We start from the raw sequence: 24,048 nt of genomic DNA, 5'->3' as shown, positions 1-24,048 counted from the left end.
TCTTGGCACAACATCATTTAATTTAGTAGTTCATATGCACACATACACCTTAAGAAAAGAAGTGAATGCAAACAGAGCGTATAGAGGAAGTGACATCAGAGGGAACGGCTGAATAAGCAGAAGAGCGAGAACAGATCCCATCTGACCAGAATGACACGTCTTGAACAGCGTTTTGTTTTCCTCAGCAGTCCTCCATCTGGCTCAATCGCTGCATTCCAGGAGTAAAAGATCCATACGAGACGGCGACAAACAAATTAGTTGTCATAATAAAATCCTTGCGAGTTCTCGAGGAAGGTTAGATAGAAGGTCAAAACGCTCCTCTCTGGCTGTGAAGCTCCTCGTCTGGCCTGGATTCCTGGCTCTTGCTCACACCTGCAGATCCCAGGAAACCAGAACGAAACCATCCGTCAAAAATCAAAAATTCATCTCTCGCTGTTCTGACATCATTCAGTGGAGCGGCTCCAAAAATGACCAAAATATTGTGGCTGACCATTGACCATGTAGAAACAATTAACATTTAAAGTACAATTAATTATTGTAACTTATGAGACGTTTTCATATTAGTAGCTTATTTATTATCGAAAGACTGATTCACATGCAAAATGCAGAGTTATTATACATAGCCATTTTTTTTAAAATCTAAAATTACATACAATTACTGTTTATAACTGATAATTGTTCAGGGATTTTCTAACCTGACAAAGAGGTGACCATTTCACACTCAAAATTTAAATAAATATGAATTTTATATTTTAAATAAATGAATAAATTAATTCATCAAATATTTTAATTTCATATATGATACAAATATATATTTTGCAGAAAATTGTAATTAATTTTAACGGATATAAATTGTATATTTTAAATATATAAAATGTTATATAAGATTGAAATATATATTTTGTAGAAATATTAAGTAAATTGAGCATATTTTAGGGCCATTTATTTCTGTCATTTTTAACATAATTTATGACTATTAAGCTCATTTTCCCCTCAAAATTGTAATTAATGCATTATTCTTTTTCTATTCTCGTTTTCAATTTCATTAGATTCTGTAATAAAGTAAATTTTACTGCTTTTAAGTGAAAAGAAAAATACAATAATATATTTCATAGCTTTTATAATTTAAATGTGAATATATTTTTTTAATTATAGAAGATTGTGCATAACTGTAAACTTTTTTTAGACTAATATAATTTCTTATTTTGGAGTGAAATATGGACACATGTTCCTTTACAGGTTCTATAAGATTTACCCATTTACTATTTGAATTGTAAATGTAAATTGAATATGTAAATAAATAAATACTGTTAATATAGGCTTCCAATATCAGCCTACTATATTAAAAGGGACCTTTTACAAAGCATTTTTGACCAAGATGTATTAATCTATTGGCTCATATCATCTGGAATTAGTAGTCAGTTTGTTAGAGTAACGGGAACTTCATTAGACGACTTACCTGAACATTTATATCCTGTCTGAGAGTTTAACGTGGAGGTGCCAACAGACAGCATTAATAAAGAAGGGGGTTATTGCAAAACGGTGGCATTAAAAAATTAAGAAAAAAGACTTAAGCTCATATCAGTGATGCATTCAAATGTAACCGCTATCCGTATCATTTGGCATGCACTGATGTATCATACCAACCACCTGGTGGCGCTCTGTGATGCCTCGAGTGCTGATGGGATACATGTTTTAAACTTAACGTATCATGCTTATCACTTGCATTTACCTCATGCAAAGTACACTAACAGTAGTTTTCAATTGCGTCAAAGAATGAATAGTGGAGCTGAAAGTCTAGACAAAAGGAAGGAGAAAATGAAGGGAAGGAGAGAAAAAGACAAAGAAAGAGAACACAGTCTTAGTTCAGCAGAAGTGAGGGATGTAGACAGAAGCCTCTCGTTTAACACAACACACGGTTTTATAGACATTCCCACTGGACTTGTTTTTGCATGTTTAGATGTCACAACATTCCAACGATAGCCAATTTACACCGCAGAATCAAAGCACAGTCACGCAGCATGTTCTGGTTTTGACCGGTTTCATGCATGTGTGTGTGTGTGTGTGTTTTCATGCCATCTACCTTGAGTAGTGTTTTTCTCGTTCAGGAGTTTGGTTTGACTGTTGGGCAGGATCTTGATTTCAGGGGGGTCAGGGCTCTGGGCCACCCGGGACGCCATCAAGGCATTGAGGTACTGCAGACGGGTCACCTGTGGGACATGGGATGGTTTGAACAGCAAAAAGTCACATTTTGGAAGATCACACAAGTACATTATCCTCGTGCGACGAAAAAGTCAAATAATGTTGTTTTGGAAAATTCTTCGATAGCACTAGCAAAAGTATCACATTACAAAGTTTGATTTGAGAAAACAATACAACACCGTGCACATCAACTCTTTCATGAGGGAAATAAACTACAGTCCCATAAATAAAATAAAGAACAACAGTAAAATATAAAACTATATTCAATGGTTAAAGGTATAAAAATATTTAATGTTTACTGCAAAATATAAAAATAATTATAAATAATAGTTAGAAATAATCTGAGATTGTAATTACTCAATTATGTAATTTAAATGCATACAGCATTGCTTAACCACTTCAGAGCTAATGATATGTCTGTCTCGGAAAAAAATTATCCATAAAAAATGCATTCTAATTACAAAAATTAAGTATTATTTTTTTTTTAAATATAAATGTTCAAAATAACATCAATAGTAATGAAACTATCAACATTTGAGCATTTAAAATGAGTAAAATAACAATAACAATAAATATTTAATATAACATTTTCTATTAATATATTATTAAATAAATAATACATTTTAAATGTTAAAATAAATCAACAACAATAGCAATTCCATTTGAAATAATTAAATTAGAAAGTTTTAAGTGTTTAAATATACATTAAAATATATTGAAATGTACATTTTTTTTAAATATATAATATATATATATATATATATATATATATATATATATATAATATATATATATATTATTAAATACGTTTTCATTTTAAATGATAAAAAAATAAACAATAATAATTCAATTAGTTGGTTTGAGTATTTAAATATATAATTTATTTAACATGTAATTTTATATGAATATATTATTAAACAAGTTAACATTTAATTTTAAATGTTAAAATAACAATATTAATGTATGACCAGTTAAATATATTGTAAAATATTTTTAAATGAAAAAATAAAAGAATAATAGAATATATAATTTAATAATATATTAAATATCATTTTTAAATGTTAAAATAACATCAACATCTGTGTCGCGTTTGCTGTGTAAAGATGCCTTAAGAAATTAACATAGAATGATTAATTCTTTATAAGTATTTTTCATTGTCAGTTTGGTAATAATGAATTAACATTTTAACTAATGAAGTCGTATGTCTCAAAGTTTCTAATTATTAGGGCATGTTGTAGTCCAGATTAAAACATAAAAATGTTTAAGTTTGAAAATAAATAGCCTATTAAGTCTTTAAGTATTAAGTATTTGGTGCTGTGATGAACAACATTGAGATTACAAAAACGAATGGCTGTTTTAAAAACTACACGCGTTTTTTGTTTGTTTGCTGGTTCCCAGGGTAACCGCTTCATTCTGCAGTTCATCAGCGCCCTCTGCTGTCACTGAGCGGCACTTCAGCAGCGCGTCTATTAGAAAGACTATTAATAGGCTATTTATTTTCAAACTTAAACATTTTTATGTTTTAATCGTGGTCCTCTTCTATGTTAATTTCTTAAGGCATCTTTACACAGCAAACGCGGCACAGAAACCGATTCTGAAGCGGCATAAAATTCCAAAAATGTGCATTTACACAGACCGTTTAATCCTTCTCTGAAGCGGCATAAATGCATTTACACAGGAATTAAAATCGCGGGTAACAATGCGTTGAACATTATTTAAAACTACAGTTTTAACAAAGTGTTATAAATTAATTTAAAACAAATAATGAAATGTATAAAAATAGACCTAAAATAAAAATATATATTTTTAAAAAAAATAACAAAAAAATAGTTTTTTTCTGCCTTCTATAAAGTGCTTTTGATGTTTGGCATAATTCTGTAGGTCTACACTGTAATTCTGCAATTCTTCTATTGTAGGCTACGGTATAGTTATTTTATATTTCTTAATAAAATTGTACCTGATTGACAATGCTATAACGAAAGTATAGCCTACATTATAATGGGTAGAATACCGCAGGATTTTTCAAAGAAACAGAAAGTCACTTTAGAGCATTCACAACATGTAGGCTAGGCTACAGGGGCGTCGCATCCGTGGGGGATACACACACTCTTTTCTCGGTGACAGGTTTCAACACCCGCTCTTTTTCTGCAGTTTTTCCGCAGTTTTGCACAAACACCATAGCCTACTGCAGTCGCTCCTCCATTTCTCTGGCCGCTCTGTGTCTGCGCTCGCTGCTGTTTCGGTGCATAGGACGGACCTTTCAGCGGTCGTTCTCCGTGGTTCTGACCAAAGAAGAGCGATCTGGAATCTCCATTATAGCACCAGGCTGCATACCCCATCTCTCTGAGCCCATAGACTGTAAAAGTGTTCAGGATTGTAATATTTCCCCAAAACGAAGTTTAGTTCTCAGCTCGTATAACATGAACCCGAATATTTGACAATTCTGTCTAATTGTGAAAAGAAAAACGTTACACACGTCAACCCATTACCCACGATTTTTGTTCGCGTCTTTATTAAATAGGCCTATAGCCTACAAACAGTTAGGTTATTTAATTAAAAAATAATGTTTTAGACTAATATTTAAACATAGCCTAACTATGACATTATAGTTTTCTTTAACCCTTTGTCCAACGAAATTAAGCGCCGCCGCATTTTCTTCCTTCATGACAGCGGGAACAACTCACTCTGTAATTTTTTGCCATATGATACAGATAGCCTAGGTGATATACATAATTATAAACTATACATTTTCTACTTTTATGTCACAATAACAACAAAGATTCTGGGAATATTGTTTATGCACTTCAAAATTTCCAAACGCTGTCTTGATTCATTTTTTTATTAGGCCTATTAGGCTAATAAAAATTGTTTAAAAGCATTTCTAAATTCAGTTAATATTTCCAAAAAAACTAATTTTCGAGCCAAAATAACGAAATGGTAAAAACTACCACCATGCAAATTAAATTTAGCCCTTCTCTGGCAGTTAGGCTACAACCCGATGGATAACGAACGGTAATAAGCTAAATGTTCTAAATAAATATGCACATAGCCTAATAATAATGATAATTAAAAATTAAATAAACTCAAATATTCTACAATGTTGCTTATAGACAAATTAGCCTACAACCATAATGATTGAGCTATAGCCAAGTTGTCTCTATAGCTATAGCCAACAATTTCAAGTTGTTAGGCTGCAGCACTATGCTTAAGGGAAAAATCCAAACTTCAGTCTATTTTAACAACATGTAGGACAGCAGATAGAATATATCAGAAAATATCAAATCTAATATAAAATATCTCTCCAAGAGATTATAATAGCCTACTGGGTTGCACAGTGACGCCGAGTAGGCTAATGCCGACAGCATTTACCGTTTCTGAGGGGAAATGTTGCAGTGCGTTGATCATCTCTTCAAAGGAAGATTACAAACGGCGAACACTACAGTGGTTAGCTTGACGATGTGAGTACAGAAAGCATTTACTTTAATTCCTAGATAGTTTGTCTCCTTGCTGCTTCTTGATTCTCGCGACTAGTGAGCTGGCTGACAGGTGGTTGTCATGACAATGATGTAGTTTAAGGCGGCACAAGTTCGCGTTCATTTACACTGAATCAAAACCGCTTCTATGTCGCCTTTGATACTAGGGGCCGAGGTGGGTCAGACCCGGCATATTTTAAGTCTGCTTTAATGCGGCATTGCGTCTTTACACAGAATTTTGAGCAGACACAGACCCGCGTTAGACCCGCCTTAACTCGGCTGTGTAAAGATGCCTTTAGTTACTGTTTAATAACATTAAAATCAAAATCAAAATAACTTTTTTAATGGACCTAAAATAAAACTAACAATGATCAGTATTTCTTAACTAACATTACCAAAAACATTATTCTTTCTGTACCAAATGTAGCTATTGCTCAATCTTAGTTAATGCATTAACTAATGAGACCTTATTGTAATTTGTAAGCCTACCTGTTGTTCTTTATAGCCTAATTCTTTTGCACTTTAATCTGTTTGAAAATTTTACTTTTACAGCTCTGAAAAAAATCAAGAGACCACATAACATTGATTTCTCAATGAGGGGTCTCTTAATTTTTTTCCAGAGCTGTATATATTTTTGGTACTTTGTATTATTGTATTTAAACATTCAGTTATTTTTGTTCTTACAAAAATAGTTATTAAAGCTGTTATGCTATGGCAACACTTTTTTTGCAAATTATTTCAATATCGTGATAATATCGTATACCGTGATAAAACTTCATCAATTAATCGCAACATGAAAAATTGATATCGGCACATGCCTAATATACTGTAATGTTAAAATAATAAAATATAAAATAAATATATTTCAATAATTTCATATAATAATATATTTATATTTAAAAGTAATTGTTTAAGTATATATATATTTAAATATATTAATATTATTGATTATATGAATAAATTATTAAATACAGTTAACATTTAAAATGAATTGATTAAAATCATGCATTGAGGAATCACACAATTAGACTATGAACTAGAGCCCTGCGCGGGACTGTTTTCTTAAACCCGCACGCAACCTGTGTGTTCCACTCTCGTGGACTTTATCTCACAGCTTGTGAAAAATGTACACATACTCAATACATGATTGCACTTGAATAAGATGAAGTAACCAATGTTAAACCAAAGCACCACACATGACAAAAATATTAGCTAGCAATTTTTTATTAGCGTTACAAAACATTAACCATTAAAACAAAACTGCAACTGACAGCGCCTCAGTTTTTAGGCTACTGCATAGCCTACATTCACCAAACCAAACGAGCACTGGAAATAACTAACCCTAACTTAACACAAAGGACTACAGTGCCTTGCGAAAATATCTGGCCCACTTGAACTTTGCGACCTTTTGACACATTTCAGGCTTCAAACATAATGATATGAAACTGTAATTTTTTGTGAAGAATCAACAAGTGGGACACAATCATGAAGTGGAACGAAATTTATTGGATATTTCAAACTTTTTTAACAAATCAAAAACTGAAAAATTGGGCGTGCAAAATGATTCGGCCCTCTAAAAAGTTTGAAATATCCAATAAATTTCGTTTTTTGCATAAAATTAAATAATACAAAATTAAATAAATAATGTAGACTACTTAACAAACAAATGAATTTGATCACTGGGCCGTGCTTTGATTACTCCATGTTACTATGAAGGAAAAGTATATTGCTGACTGACTGCGGTCCCAAACTTTCTTCAAAGATCCGCCCACACACACTGAATGCCCTGTCTGATGGCGCACTAGACGCTTTAGACAAGTAAACAGCCACTTTAATTTTCTTCTCAACTTATTGTGTTGACTCCATTTCTACTACACCGCCAATCTCACCGCTCCCTGCGGGTTTCCCGCAAAATCCCGCATAATCAAATACGAATGCATACACATGGCAAAAAAATGAGAACGAGCCCAACGGAAGTAAAAGGAGAGCCGTGTGTGTTTTGCCTGTGCTCACCTTGATTAACTGCAGGTCTGTGAGGGCTCGTACTGTGTAGTCGGGACAGTAGCTGGACGGGCTGGTGGCTTCTCCCAGCTCAAAGGGGTCTCTGGGGGACTGACGCTGCGTGGACACCGGAGACTGGTGGACTGATCACACGGGCAATCATTACAGTCAATATAACAGATCATTCACGGCAGTGCAATAACACTGTGGACCTAATCTAGCGTTACGCAATAAAACAACAAGTGATAAATCTTATCACTTAATCAGATGTTTATCTGGGTTTTGTGATCTAACCAACTGCTACTGCAAAAACTGATCTGCTGAGAGATTCTGCTGCTTTTTCTGTTGGTAGCCCCGCCCACAGTAAAATCTCATTGGTTTAAAATTCCAGTCCACTGAACTGTATATTAATCATGTTCTATGTTCTAATTGGATGAAAAGAGCACAGAAAACCTTTGAAAGTTTGTGGCGTGACTAGTTATTTGGAACATCAACATTTACACAAGAGTCCCATATAGCCGTTTTGCTTTCAAAACACAGAAGGCTTGCAGAATCAGCTGGTTTTGTATTGTTGCCCTACAGCTTAAGGAACATCTTTGACTATCATGAATTTTAGAGCCAACAATTAGTCAGTCTCTTTATTTTTGTTAAAGGGTTAGTTCACCCAAAAATTAAATTGATGTCCTTAACTCCTCACCCTAATGTCGTTCCACACCCGTAAGACCTCCGTTCATCTTCAGAACACAGTTTAAGATATTTTATATTTAGTCCGAGAGCGTATCTAAGTGTATGCACACTATACTGTCCATGTCCAAAAAGGGAATAAAAACATCATCACAGTAGTCCATATGTGACATCAGTTAGTTAATTAGGATCTCTCGAAGCATCGAAAATACATTTTGGTCCAAGAATTAAAAAAAAAAAAAGACTTTGTCAGAAGACAGCATTGTCTTCTCTTCAGTGTTTGTTTTCAAACCTCAAATAAAGACTCAAACGGTAATCAGTGGATTGATTCATGATTCGAGTCGCCAATGTCACGTGATTTCAGCCATAGACATAATATACGTAGACGCCCCATAGACTTACGCTGCCTATTGGAGCGGACGTATCAATGCGGGTCCCCAATGCGCCGCCCCCCCCGCATTGATTTCTACTGAGGGCGATGTATTCTCAACTACAATGATCATAACTCCCTGAGTTTTTACCGGATTTTCACACGGTTTGGTTTGTTACAAACTGCAGAGACTTAGTTATGATCCAGGACGCTCACACATTGAAAAATTCTGCTTTCATGTAGAAAGACTTTGTATTACGAGCTTTAACTAAGACATATGGTAGACTATGATATATTGATAAATGTATAAATGAATTTTGCGATGTGTTGCAGCCTTACTTTGTGGAATAGGCCTACAGACACCACAAATGACACAAGCATGAAATGATAATGATGTATAAATTGTAAAATAACCTAAATTTTGTTCAATCTTACTTGTGAAATGTAATCCCATGCGATCTGGTATCAATATTGCGTTATTGCAACCGTAAGCTGCATAAAATACAGGCATAATTGCTCGCTCTCCATTGACTCTGAATGCTAGCGTTGAGTGGAGAGACCCAACCAATATGGCGCCGACGCTGGATCACGCTCCAGCACATCATGGGGCATCTACGTATATGATGTCTATGATTTCAGCAGTTTGACACGCGATCCGAATCATGAATCAATGATTCATGAACGGAGGTCTTACAGGTGTGGAACAACATTAGGGTGAGTCATTAATGACATCAATTTAATTTTTGGGTGAACTAACCCTTTAAGCAGCATTATAAATGGATGATTATAATGACAGATTTAGATTTGACCTGGGATTATAAAAAGTCACATACCTGAAGACGGAGCTGTGAGCGCCGAGACGCCGTAGTAAGTGAACGCGCCGTTTTCAAACTTTAAACCCTCTTTCCCGATCTCCACTTCCACTCGGCCCTACACACACAAACACAAATATCTTGCTGATTAATCTAACGCATTTTTCAAAATATTAATTTCAATGTTAAATATAAATATGCCATAACACTTTAGTTTAGGGTCCAAATGTCACTATTAACTAGTTGCTTATTAGCATGCATATTACCATGATATTGGCTGTTTATTAGTTCTAGTATTAGTTATTTTCTCTTTTCAAATGTAATTTATTCCTGTGATCAAAGCTGAATTTTCAGTATCATTACTCCAGTCTTCAGTGACACATGATCCTTCAGAAAAAATTCTAATATGTGATCCTGCAATTCTAAGGACTTAATTTGGACAACCTTAAAGGCGATTATCTTTTTAGATTTTTTGCACCCTCAGATTCCAGATTTTCAAACAGTTGTATCTTGACCAAATATTGTCCTAACAAACCATACAGTGAGGAAAATAAGTATTTGAACACAATGCTATTTTGCAAGTTCTCCCACTTGGAGATCATGGAGGGGTCTGAAATTGTCATTGTAGGTGCATGTCCACTGTGAGACATGATCTAAAAAGATTTTTTCAAGAAAACACTATGATTTTTTAAAACTATTTATCTGTATGATACAGCTGCAAATAAGTATTTGAATACCTGTCTATCAGCTAGAATTCTGACCCTCAAAGACCCGTTAAGGCGGGCGTACACTGTGCGAATTCGGACACTCGATAAATTAAAATAAGCTGATAATAACATCACCGTTCTCTCCAGAATGACTGTACAGCCGAATCAAATTCTGTTGCAATATTGTCCTGTTTAACACTGTGAAGCTGCTTTGAAACAATCGTCATTGTCAATTTGACAATAATAGTTGATTCATTATTATCACATATGAATTATTAGGGGCCAAGCACCGAAGGTGCGGAGGCACCTATTGAAATCGTTAGTGTTCCTATTATTATTCTGCTTCTTCTTCTTCTTCTTCTTTTTCCGCCATAGGAGTCTCTGGCAGCCCATAGAACCGTATGGTAAAAAGTTGTGAAATTTGGCACACTCATAGAGGCCAGTCTGAGCTGTCACTATAGCAAATTTGGTGCCTCTAACTCAATCTCTCTAGCGCCACCACCTGTCCAAAGTTTCACTCATATTTATGCTTATAACTTTTGACCCCTAAGGGCTAGAAACAAAATTCTTTTTTCATCGGATTCCTTGGCTCAAGCCGATTCGATTTCACCCTATGATGTCATTTTCCGGTATGCAAATTTTCCCGCCATTTTGAATTTTCTGAAAAACCTACTTTTTCTAACTCCTCCTAGGCCGTTGCTCCGATTTTCATGAAAATTGAAACAGATCATCTTCATAGCATGCTGACAAAAAGTTATGGAATTTAAGTTGATTCGTCCAATCGTTTTCAATAAACGCACAAACAAATTTTACGTAGAGGTTGCAAAAACACACTAAAGGCTATATCTCCACAACGCTTTATCGTATTCAAACCAAACTTGGTACATGTCATCACAAGCATGACCTGAAGCAACATGCAGCGTTTCGGCGCAGCGCCACCTACTGGTCCGGAGATACGAAAAATGCATATTTTGGCTTATAACTTCTGAACCGTTTATCCAAAAATCATAAAATTGGTCTCATTAGATTCAGGGCGTCATGCCGAGTCGACTGATATCCAATTTTACCATGTCGGCCATTTTGGATGTCGGCCATTTTGAATTATGTGCAAAAATGCTGTATTTTATGAACGCATGAACGGATTGTTACGAAACTTGGTATGGGTCATCACCACGATGCCCTGAAGTAGCCTGAGAAGTTTCGAAACAGCGCCACCTAGTGGATAATTCTTTTTTTTCAAACGCTTATAACTTTGGGTGTGAGTGAAAAAATTTGATGGGAGTAGCTTTTTTGGGCTCCTGAATCCTTGCCGAGTCCAACGATACAAGACATGCCCAGTTTCGGCATATGGTTTGCGCAGCGTTGTAATTTAGCGCTTAAAAAACATTTGCTGATATCTTCAAAACCGCTAGTCCGATCGAGACGAAACCAGCCTCAGAAGTTCGGAAACATAGGTCGATAGCTATACGCTAATGCCCAAATGTCAAAATATTGATAGTAAGGGGTAGTAAAATCCAATCAAAGTCAGGTGTCAGTCATTTTTTACGTGTTTTTTCATATAAATGTCTATAACTCCAAAACAAAATGAAATATTTTCACCAAACTTGACACACATATGTATGGGCTCACTACGAGGACACATAAAAAAATTGGTGGGATTGTGCCTCTTGGTGGCGCTATAATAAAACAAAACATGAAATTCCCATTGACTTCAAAGCAGTATTACGGTTTAAAATGCTAATGCTATAATTTAAGAATGCACTAGTGTATCATTACAAAACTCGGTATGTGTCTTCCGCTCTATGTCCCGAAGATATTCAAAAAGTTTCGGGGCAGCGCCACCTTGTGGTCAAAAGTTGTAATAAAATGTACAAAAATGCTAATAACTTTTGATTAAATTAGCCTATTGTAATGAGACTGGTCATAATACATTCATTGGCTCATGCCGAGAAGATAGATACCAATTTTGCCATATTTTGCAAACATATCTGTGCTCCATCTTGTTATTTGTTAAAAATCTACTTTTTCAAACTCATCCTAGACCGTTTGTCCGATTTTCACCAAAATTGATCCGTATCGTCTTCAGACCATGCTGACAAATAGTTATGGATTTCGGATTGATAGACAAAACAGTTTTCATATACCACTGCAACAGAGTTGAGCCATGATGCAAAAATTACTCTTGAGGCTGTATCTCTGCAATGCTTTGACATATTGACACCAAACTTTGCATGTGTCATTGTCATCTCAATCTGACTAAACCACATCAGTTTCGTAACAGTGACACCTATTGGTCGAAAGTGATAAACCATTAAACCATTATTATTGACTGTATTTAAAATTTGACTGCTATTTTGCCTAAAATCCACTTAATAGGTCCTTAATGGCTCATTGTTGCAGTTGGCTTGAGACTTCCAGCCATGCTGGCATGTCTTGTTCTGCTTCTTCTTCTTCTTCTTCTTCTTCTTTTTCCGCCATAGGAGTCTCTGGCAGCCCATAGAACCGTATGGTAAAAAGTTGTGAAATTTGGCACACTCATAGAGGCCAGTCTGAGCTGTCACTATAGCAAATTTGGTGCCTCTAACTCAATCTCTCTAGCGCCACCACCTGTCCAAAGTTTCACTCATATTTATGCTTATAACTTTTGACCCCTAAGGGCTAGAAACAAAATTCTTTTTTCATCGGATTCCTTGGCTCAAGCCGATTCGATTTCACCCTATGATGTCATTTTCCGGTATGCAAATTTTCCCGCCATTTTGAATTTTCTGAAAAACCTACTTTTTCTAACTCCTCCTAGGCCGTTGCTCCGATTTTCATGAAAATTGAAACAGATCATCTTCATAGCATGCTGACAAAAAGTTATGGAATTTAAGTTGATTCGTCCAATCGTTTTCAATAAACGCACAAACAAATTTTACGTAGAGGTTGCAAAAACACACTAAAGGCTATATCTCCACAACGCTTTATCGTATTCAAACCAAACTTGGTACATGTCATCACAAGCATGACCTGAAGCAACATGCAGCGTTTCGGCGCAGCGCCACCTACTGGTCCGGAGATACGAAAAATGCATATTTTGGCTTATAACTTCTGAACCGTTTATCCAAAAATCATAAAATTGGTCTCATTAGATTCAGGGCGTCATGCCGAGTCGACTGATATCCAATTTTACCATGTCGGCCATTTTGGATGTCGGCCATTTTGAATTATGTGCAAAAATGCTGTATTTTATGAACGCATGAACGGATTGTTACGAAACTTGGTATGGGTCATCACCACGATGCCCTGAAGTAGCCTGAGAAGTTTCGAAACAGCGCCACCTAGTGGATAATTCTTTTTTTTCAAACGCTTATAACTTTGGGTGTGAGTGAAAAATTTTGATGGGAGTAGCTTTTTTGGGCTCCTGAATCCTTGCCGAGTCCAACGATACAAGACATGCCCAGTTTCGGCATATGGTTTGCGCAGCGTTGTAATTTAGCGCTTAAAAAACATTTGCTGATATCTTCAAAACCGCTAGTCCGATCGAGACGAAACCAGCCTCAGAAGTTCGGAAACATAGGTCGATAGCTATACGCTAATGCCCAAATGTCAAAATATTGATAGTAAGGGGTAGTAAAATCCAATCAAAGTCAGGTGTCAGTCATTTTTTACGTGTTTTTTCATATAAATGTCTATAACTCCAAAACAAAATGAAATATTTTCACCAAACTTGACACACATATGTATGGGCTCACTACGAGGACACATAAAAAAATTGGTGGGATTGTGCCTCTTGGTGGCGCTATAATAAAACAAAACATGAAATTCCCATTGACTTCAATGCAGTATTACGGTTTAAAATGCTAATGCTATAATTTAAGAATGCACTAGTGTATCATTACAAAACTCGGTATGTGTCTTCCGCTCTATGTCCCGAAGATATTCAAAAAGTTTCGGGGCAGCGCCACCTTGTGGTCAAAAGTTGTAATAAAATGTACAAAAATGCTAATAACTTTTGATTAAATTAGCCTATTGTAATGAGACTGGTCATAATACATTCATTGGCTCATGCCGAGAAGATAGATACCAATTTTGCCATATTTTGCAAACATATCTGTGCTCCATCTTGTTATTTGTTAAAAATCTACTTTTTCAAACTCATCCTAGACCGTTTGTCCGATTTTCACCAAAATTGATCCGTATCGTCTTCAGACCATGCTGACAAATAGTTATGGATTTCGGATTGATAGACAAAACAGTTTTCATATACCACTGCAACAGAGTTGAGCCATGATGCAAAAATTACTCTTGAGGCTGTATCTCTGCAATGCTTTGACATATTGACACCAAACTTTGCATGTGTCATTGTCATCTCAATCTGACTAAACCACATCAGTTTCGTAACAGTGACACCTATTGGTCGAAAGTGATAAACCATTAAACCATTATTATTGACTGTATTTAAAATTTGACTGCTATTTTGCCTAAAATCAACTTAATAGGTCCTTAATGGCTCATTGTTGCAGTTGGCTTGAGACTTCCAGCCATGCTGGCATGTCTTGTCTTCTTCTTTGCGCTTGGCCCCGATAATGGCTGCTTGCAGCTATATTTCTTATTAAGGCCGTTCACACCAAGAATGATTACGCTGATAACTATAAAGATGTATTCAAGCTATTAGTGTCCATCCCAGCCGACAATATTGATCCGTTTATTCTAAGCATGTGCTGCAGTTTTGTCGTTTGTCACTTTAAATGTTCGAGCTCTTTAAAGCAGGGTGGATTCTGATTGGCTGTCAGTGTTTTTATCGTTCATCAGTTGTTCTGAAAGTGATTCCAGCGATATCATTTCTCTGTGTCGTTATCGTTATAGCTGTGGTGATGATTTTTAGAACTTTATCTGTATAATTATCGTCCTTGGTGCGATCAAGCATTTATTATTAAATTAAAAATATTAAATGACGAAATATAGACATGTATTTAGAATTTTTATTTTAACTGGTAATATTTTAATAATAAAAATACTGCTACTAATATCATAAATGTAATGTATATTTATCAACACCATTATATACGCCAGTGCTTATAAAGCGCCGTACATATAACATGATCAAGAGATCAAGCTCTTCCAGCTTCAAAACAAGTTTAGAAACTATTACCACAAGGCTCTGTGGAATACTTGATTCTGATTGGTCAACCACACCATCCAGCGGAATGTTATTCCCCACAATAACAATAAAAACTGATAACACAGGGTCATTGACAGGGTAACTGAAGTCAGCGCTGTATGCTTGCTAGGAACGGGTTTGCTTTGTGGAAGTTTTGCGTTTGGTGAGCTAATAAAATATTAAACTCAAATGAATAATTTAGTGTAAAATTATTTAATCATGTCATCTGGTATCACAGACTCACGCTCTTGTTTCATACAAACGCAGCTTCTGCATTTCTCGATGATTGTTTTGTATACTGTAATGGATTATAAGATGATAAACATTTTTATCCCAAATCAATCTCTTGTATCCCCAAAATGATTTATATGGCAAAATGTAAAGAGGTACGACTGTACTGTATCCTTTAAATGTTCGTCTAGTTTGAACTTCTCCCGCTTTCTAGCAACTGCTCCCTCGGCAGAAGCTTTGTGTTTAAGATTTAATGAAATATTTCATGTCAAATGATTTACTATCTAAACATTTTGTGTCTGGATTTATTCTACAATAACAACTGGCTGGATGTACATTATAATAATTCATAAATAATTCATTTATAAACTTTATTTGTAAAATATTTTAAATATAACAATTTTTTTAAATAATAATAATAACAACGGTAATTATTATCAATGTCAAATGACCAACTATTGAAAAATATTTTAAATATTACTAATAGTAATAACTTTATATTTATATCACATTTGTCAACATTGTTTATAAAGTGCCTTAGATGGAACAAATGTCCATGAACCCTGGCATGTGTCCAGATGAAGTTTGTGCTGTAGTGTGTGCTCTCGTACCTGCAGCAGCAGAATGAAGTAATCCACAGGGTGGTTCCGCGTGTACAGGTAATGATCAGGACTGAGCCGGTTCCCGGGGTCAAACTTCACTTCTTGGTTGACGCTCGGGTGCCGCAGCAGATGAAACAAGACTCTCTCTGACACGCGCTGCGGGCTGAAATGTTCTACCTCTGAAACAGACAGAGAGGTGCAGTGCTTAATGGCGTATGAAATCACCTCCATTAACCAGCACATAAGCACAAATCGTCCCGTCATTGATCCGAGAGACTGGAAATGTCCTTTAGTCGTCAGGCTAACAAAATACACAGTTAGGGGACGGTATGATTTTTTGTGTTTTTGAACAGTCTCATCAAGTCTGCATTTATTTGATCAAATACAGTATGAATGAATGAGGCATTTATATAGCACTTTCATATGTACTACTGTACACCCACAGCGCTTTACACTCATGTCAGGGGTCTCTCCTCAACCCTCAGCAATGTGCAGCTCCACTTGGATGATGTGACGACCACCACAGTATAACTCAGCACACACCAGAGATAGTGCAGAGGAGAGAGGGTGATGGAGCCAATTCGGGGGATGGGGATTATTAGGAGGCCAGGATTGGTAAGGGCCAATGGAGGGAATTTGGCCAGCACACCGGGGTTACACCCCTAATGTTTATGGAAGTGCCATGGGATTTTTAATAACCACAGAGAGTCACGACGTCAGTTTAAAGTCTCATCTGAAGGACGGTGCTCTTTGACCGCGTGGCGTAATTTTCGTGGTCAGCCCAATTTTTGAGACAGCGCAGACTGTCTGCATACAACAGCGCATGCACAAGAAAGGCAGACAAATTTGAGAGCGCACAGCCGGAGGACGTACAACAACACATCAACAATCGTACTGCGCATGTGTCGAACTTGGCCATCCGTGCTAATCCGCGGTAGAGTATACTTTAAAAGCTGTGTGGACACGACTGTGGGTCCGGACGTGGAAATTGAAGTATACCCGGGGCTTAACCCCTCTTCCAACAGCAACCTGGTTTTCCCAGGAGGTCTCCCATCCAGGCTCAGCCCTGCTTGGCTTCAATGAGCTGGTAACCAGTCTTGGGCTACAGGGTGATATGGCTGCTAACTATACATTACAAACAGTCATATTACATATGAAAATAAAGCTCCTGCGTCGTGGGGCTCACGTTAACAGCGCCAGCCAAAACAGAGCCGTTATGTACCGTTACATAGCTGGTACATAACGGAGAGATTTACGTAGCCGTTAATACACAGAGAAAATTATGATAGAATTTTAATTTTTGGGTGAACTATCCGTTTAATTAAAAAGTAGTTTTTTAGATTATTATTATTATTAATAAAGTAATTTTAAGCATGGGCACCTTTTATAATGTTATATGCTTCATAAAATATATATTTTATTTTAACCATGGTTAAAAGAGTTTTAGTATACAAAAGCACTGAAGGGTTTCATTCTGACAAATGCATCTCTTATCATTTTTGTTGTACGTAAATACTGGATAAGGATAGTAAAAAATAATTTTATAGAGATCCAACAAAGGGCTATTTCTAGCGAGAGAAACTAGAAAATAAATACACTGACTATTTTAAAACTCCCAGATTTTTCTAAGGCCATGGGAGCCCTGACACCTTACAGTCCTCATGAAATCAAAATTGACCCTATTTACTTTGTTAGCACATATTACCGTAGCCTGGATGCCAGCCGAACTCAGCCCCGCCCACATTTTTTGCAAGCCCCGCCCACTTTTATTTTGGCAAGATTGCCTGCTAAAATTCGCACTCATGGGTCTATATCACATAATAGTCGCTTCAACAAGCGGACATAGAAAACAACCCACGGAAAAAAACGCGGACTTGTTACTCCGACCGTTAGTCTGCTCTGAGCTAGATGGAGAGGAGGAGCGCTGAGGTCACACCCTGCCCTCTGTTTAATATTCTGTTTCACTTGGAAATACGTCACAGCACTGAAATAAAATCAGTTGCAACTTTCAGTTCACTGGACTTTAACTATAAAAAAAATCCCTGTAACACACATTGAAGCAGGCAGACCTCGGGACAGGAAGCGGTGGGTGGCCAGCAACAGCTGAGGAGAGGTGCGGATCTTCGGTTCGCCCTCTGGAGGTTTAAAGATGGAGAACTCGTCGTGAACGCTGCGCGGCTCCAGAGGAATCTCCAACGGGGCCATCGGACGCTTCACCTTCATGTCCACTGTGGAATAAGACAAAATGCATCATAATTCAGTTCAAATGATGTAACGGGTCTTTTGAACTCAAAAACTCAGCACGTGGCTACTTACTGTAACCATCAGACTCATCCAGGATCTCAGATTTGATGATCTCCTCAATAACGTCCTCCAGCGTCACCAGCCCCAGAACCTCGTAGAACGGATCTCCTTCGCCCTCATTATTCACCTTCTGAACGATGGCCAGGTGCGAGTTTCCTGTGAGGACAGAGAGAGAACATGCTTTTAGAGGAAGAAGCTTTGTGATGACTTTCACTAGTTTTCAATTACATATAATCAGACCGGGTATGGAATATGTGTATTTGGCATGCTGTCCGAAGAGTGGGCTCCGAGATCGGAAATTGGCCCAAACACGGAGTATTCCCTCCATACCTGGCAGGGGTAGGAATAATCGAGAGTGAGGAGGAGGGATGCAGGAAAACTATAGTAATTTTATTATTATTAGAAAGAAAATTGCTATTATTCAATAAATATTTTCAAAAAATATATATAAAAAAATAATTCAGTGAGCAGAATCAAGTATTAAAGAAATATGTGTAATAAACAGTGATTTATAAACATGGTTTTGATGCATTATAACATGAAATTATGGAAAAATAATAATAAAATATTTAATAAAATGTTTGTGAAAATAAAATCCTGAATATTTATTTGCATTCAATAAAGGCCTAATCAGGCCAACATAAATAATTGCAGATAAATGGCAAAATTATTAATAAATATAATTTGCACCTAGTTTGAAGGTATCTGATTATGATTATCATGTAATCATTGAAATAATTTTAATAGTCAATATTTGAATAATAATAAAATAAAAGCCCAATCAATTATATGCATTCAATATTGGTCTAATCAGGCCAATAAAAATATAATTTCTGATAATTGATAAAATATTGGTTGCACCGACACAAAGGTTTAAGGTATCTTATACTTATCAAGTTATTAAACATTACTAAACCATTCTGACAGATTAATTACAATAATAAACATATACATGTTTAATATATTTATTATTTAATAATATATAAATATTTATTATTTAATAATATATTTATTATTTAATAAAATAATAATATTACACAATTGTTTTTATACACTGGTCAGCCAAAGAAAGAAAAAAGTTTGTTCACTGTTTGGATTTAAATAGGCAAATGCTTAAGAGTCTCTGATTGGCTCATTATTGCAGTGATTGTTTCTAGTGTGTGTTTGGCGACAGTTTTCTAACCCTAACTGATGGAGTGTGTAGCTTTCTATTTCAACCAGGAAGACACATCATGGCCATATTCCAGGATGACAATGTCAAGACTTATCAGCTCAAACTGTGAATGAATGTTGCGGAGGAGCATGAAGGATCATTTTCACACGATTCGGCTCCTCTGAGTCCAGATCTTAAAGTCATTGAAAGTCTGGGATGTGCTTGAGGAGACTTTACAGAGTGCTGGACTCTTGTATTGGCAATACAAGAAAAATGATGCATATCTTGATGGAAATAACATCACAACATTTATTTCCATCTAGACATGCATCGCTTTTTGGTCGAGATCTTGTATTGACCCTGATGAATCTTGACATTGTCATACTAGGATATGGCCATGATGTGGCTTCCTGGTTGTTTAAGAAATGAAAAGCTACACACTCCATCAGTTAGGGTTAGACAAACTTTTGCCAAACATATAACATACTAGAAACAATATTTTTTATTATAATAAGTATTAATACTCTAATTAATAATAATAATAATGTTTGATGAAAATAAAACCCCAAGTATTATATGCATTCGATATTGGCCTTAAGTCAATAGCAATAACTGGTCAAATAACGGTCATACACCGATACATGTGGTTTGAAGGCATCTGCTCAGGATTTGACATGCCTTTTTTGAATTCTTCTAGCATTGCATCCAGCTTGGTGTCATTAAAAACAAAATGCAGAGGATGGTTGTAGAACTTGGTGATGGTGGTCATGGGAGTGCGATCCTCTGGGTCAACCAACGCCAGGTCTTTCACATACAGGATCTCGACGATATTGGACTTCTCCTCTTCGTAGACAGGGACACGAGTGTAGCCGCTCTGCATGATCTCGGACATGGTGTTGAAGTCCAGCATGGCCGTGGAAGGCAGCATGAAGCAATCTTTCAGCGGGGTCAAGATGTCCTCCACTGTTTTGGTCCTGAGAGCACCCTTACTGAACTCCACCTTGACAAACTCATTATATGGATCGTTCACACTAGTCCGAATCATTTCCATGGTTCTCTCACGGATGCCACAGGTGCTCACGTCCCGGTGGAGTATCAAATCCAGCAGGAGTCCGAGAGGACAGGAAAGTGGACATGTCAGAATGAGACAGATCTGGGCCAGCCATATCAAACCCTGTGCCATCTGAAACCCATAACCCGAACACACAATGTGAGGAACCAACTCAGCCAGGAAGAATATGAGGAAGCCACTAGTAAACACAGCGGGGAGGATGGACCCATAGAGGCGGTACAACAGAACACCAAGCACAGAGTGACCCAATGCACAAATGAACAGGAGCGAGCACACCAAAACGTTCCCTCTCCTCCGGATGGGCTTGAGGCGCTTGGCCCCTCGCTTCTCATCCTCTGAACCGCAGCTGTGCAGAACATACAGCTCCAGTGGGTCCAGCCACAGCAAACTCAGATTCAAGCATCTGACCACACTGCAAATCAAAACCAGAAGCACGAGCACCAAAACCAACCCCCATAACGGAATGAAATCAGATGGTACACCCGAGTCCTTAATAAGAAACCTGTCCGACCCAAATGACCCCCACGCCTGGCCCTTTAAGATGCACATGTGATGGAAAACAGGCTCTGCATCTTTATTCTCCGTTTCGGATGCTGCAGGCTCGGTCTGGACCTCCAGAAGCCTGCTGTTTTCCTCATTTTCCTCATCCATGCCGTACGGTCCGAGCACCTTGAACGCAGCGGACCTGCGGCGATCCTCCAGCGTGCACGGGTCCACCGAATCGCCTCCAGCAGCGGCGAACGCGACCCACGGCCAGGTCTCATTGGACAGGTAGGACCCAAACAATCGGAGCTTGAAAGTGGTGCCGTGTGGAGCTACGACGACCCGTTCGCGCAGGTACACCCGCTCGCTGGCGTCCTCCAGGCGCAGCCCGAAAACCTGCACTTCTTGAAGACTGCAGGTTCCGAACCCGCACAGGAACGTTATGATCAACGGGAGACGCAGCTCCGCCAAGCTGACCACCATATTGGAACAGGGCAGCCTGGCTTTATGAATCATGTGACGCCGCTGATGTTGTTGCTGCTACCCTCCTACTTTTTCACTTGTTTTCATATAAAACGGTGAGGGAAACTGGCTCGGTCCGGCCGCCATATTGGCTCGAAGATTCTTAAGAAACGGGCACGGATGTGCCACCGCACTCTGGAGCCACAATGAACACAGTTTCTTTTTTTTCACACGGACGCTACGTCGTGTCAATGTTGGACCAATGACAGAACGTTAAGTTCTCGCTTGACCAATCGGAGAACAGACTGGCTTGGTAAACCACGCCTATAATGGCACCGAGAAGCGTCAGCCTGTGGTTGAGATTAGCATCTTCTCAAGGCTCTTTGAAAAAAATAAACGCCTTTATCTGTTGTGTAGTCGAAAACAGAAAGGTTTTATTTAAACATTCGCAGATTTTAAACGATTCTTGCGGCTAGAGTATCAAAGAAAGAGTTTATAAGTTAAAAACAGACCGTACATCTTACAAAAGTTTTTGCCACTGGTATAATTCACTACACAGACTGAGCAAAAGAGGTGTTTATTAGAGAAATCTCTCATTTACATCATCAGAATTCAAACAGAAATACAAAATACTATATACACATTGCTTTAAATACGATTGTGTTCTTGGGAGGTACAGTACATTTGCATTTTTGCATTTCCCTTTAAAGAGGAGCAACTTAAGAAAAGGAAAAAGCAAAACCATTAATTACAGTGTTTTAATGAATCCTTTTGCACTATTTCACTACTGTAATGGAAGACAAGCATGTTCTCACTCTTTATTTAGTGAACCCAAAACAAAGTGTGCTTAGTATGCAAAATAAAAACCAAACAGTTTGAAAGGTCAATATAGGTCAGGATGACTCAAAAAGTAAAAGGAGAGATGAAAACGCAACAGTGCATCCTCAAAACTTACAGTTATCAAACAAGGGGAACCTGCACAACATCTCTCCCCTAGAGTTCCTCAGCAGAAACTACAGCGAACCTTAAAAGCAGATTACGGAGCTGGATGGAAATCCTAGCAGCACGCTCAAAGGAATTTCATTAGTTTCAAGCAGCAACAGCATCCCAACCCCCACAAAACAGAGTCCCTGTGCAATAAGAGAGGAACATGAGAAATAAACAGACAAATCAAAGTGCAAAAGGCTTTGGCCGAGGTGTTCACTCACAAATTTAATTCCTTGTGTTGTAACTTTGGTCATGATACAACATCTTGTGCCGCGTTTTGGTTTCGGTTGATGTAAATACTAGTCAAATTTCATACAAGAATGCCAGTTGAGGTAAAATTGGTGCTGTCAAAGCGATTAATTGCGCATCTAACATAAACGTTTTTGTTTACATAATATGTGTGTGTGTATTTTATATATATATAAACAATATACGATTAATCGCTTTTTTGACAGCACTAGGTAAAATGCAACTTATTTCTTCTCTCTGTGTGCAATTGTACATTAAACATCGTAAAAAAAGAAACAAATAACTATTTATTGCTTTAGATTTAAATCTCTCGTAAAGGCAACAAAAAATGTAACATTAATCATCATACACAAGTTGGACAAATTCAGTTTCATACTCTTAAAATCCAATGCTATTGTTCTGAATAATTATTTTTAATATTTTGTACTCCGTAACTCATACTGGGATATTTATACAATTTATTAAATAAAAGATCACTAACGCGGAAACCTTTATGCATGCACTGCATAGTGTACTTACAGCATGCCATGAATACACCAATAAGGTTTAAATAGTTTCTAATGTCAGCTCAGCATGAGAGAAACACAATGGAAAAATCGCTGTGTGACCTCTGAAATGTGATCTCAGGACAGAACCGCCTAATAGTAAATCTAGAAAATCTTTATACTGGTTCAAGGAAAGAGGCTTTAGTTTGTTAACTAATAACTCTAGAGGCGTATAACAAACCAAACAGTACCGGTGACTTCAGGAAGAGACACTTGTTTTTGTACACTACTGAATCTTCAGTAAGACAGAGGATGAATGTACCGTTTCACTTTAGTTTACAGTAAATTCTGTTCAAGCATCTCACTCTATCAGAAGAAGGGTAATGTTGATGGAAACAACGATTGAGGTGTTTGACAGGTAGACAGTCGTAGCCTTTGAGATAAAGTAGTAGGTAAAGGCCCGTTCACAACGAGAACGATAACTATAAAGATAACTATATTAGCATCCACAAAAACAGATGATATCGTTATTTATTATACACTGTAAAAAAAATGTCTCCAATCGAAAATTTTCTAGTGACAGATCACATCTACAATTTTCAGTTGGCCGAATTGAAATTCTGTCAAT

General features: G+C 37.0%; 1 protein-coding gene across 5 annotated transcripts; it reads right to left on the bottom strand.

Annotated features, from left to right (window-relative positions):
* LOC137062008 (metal transporter CNNM3) lies at positions 1–24,042 on the bottom strand. Of its 5 annotated transcripts, none has more exons than XM_067432753.1 (10): positions 20,361–21,835; positions 18,542–18,685; positions 18,295–18,453; positions 16,235–16,404; positions 9,564–9,660; positions 7,689–7,819; positions 2,084–2,210; positions 1,733–1,797; positions 1,460–1,478; positions 1–372 (listed from the first exon to the last, which is right to left on the bottom strand). In XM_067432753.1, exons 1-8 carry the CDS (start codon positions 21,751–21,753, stop codon positions 1,748–1,750), a joined length of 2,271 nt encoding a protein of 756 aa, XP_067288854.1. In that variant the 5' UTR covers positions 21,754–21,835; the 3' UTR covers positions 1–372; positions 1,460–1,478; positions 1,733–1,747. The 5 variants fall into 5 exon arrangements, with proteins under 5 accessions (XP_067288854.1, XP_067288855.1, XP_067288857.1 ...); XM_067432755.1 differs by lacking the exon at positions 1–372 and adding an exon at positions 470–485 and having other exon boundaries at positions 20,361–24,042; XM_067432754.1 differs by lacking the exon at positions 1,460–1,478 and having other exon boundaries at positions 20,361–21,836.
* Between the last annotated feature and the right edge of the window lie 6 nt (positions 24,043–24,048).

Source organism: Pseudorasbora parva, chromosome 23 (genome assembly GCF_024679245.1).
Source record: "Pseudorasbora parva isolate DD20220531a chromosome 23, ASM2467924v1, whole genome shotgun sequence".
Classification (NCBI taxonomy): Eukaryota; Metazoa; Chordata; class Actinopteri; order Cypriniformes; family Gobionidae; genus Pseudorasbora; species Pseudorasbora parva.
Note: the sequence above shows the minus strand (reverse complement) of the source record. Positions and strands in the feature narration are given on the sequence as shown.

Bases quoted from the DNA above. Each gene is read 5' to 3' on its own strand.
- LOC137062008 (XM_067432752.1), bottom strand. From the start codon at position 21,753: ATGATTCATAAAGCCAGGCTGCCCTGTTCCAATATGGTGGTCAGCTTG. The intron at 7,820-9,563 runs GTATGTGACTTT...CCGTGTGATCAG, and splicing joins GCTCACAGCTCCGTCTTCAG to TCCACCAGTCTCCGGTGTCC. The intron at 373-2,083 runs GTAGATGGCATG...TGGGATCTGCAG, and splicing joins CGAGAAAAACACTACTCAAG to GTGTGAGCAAGAGCCAGGAA.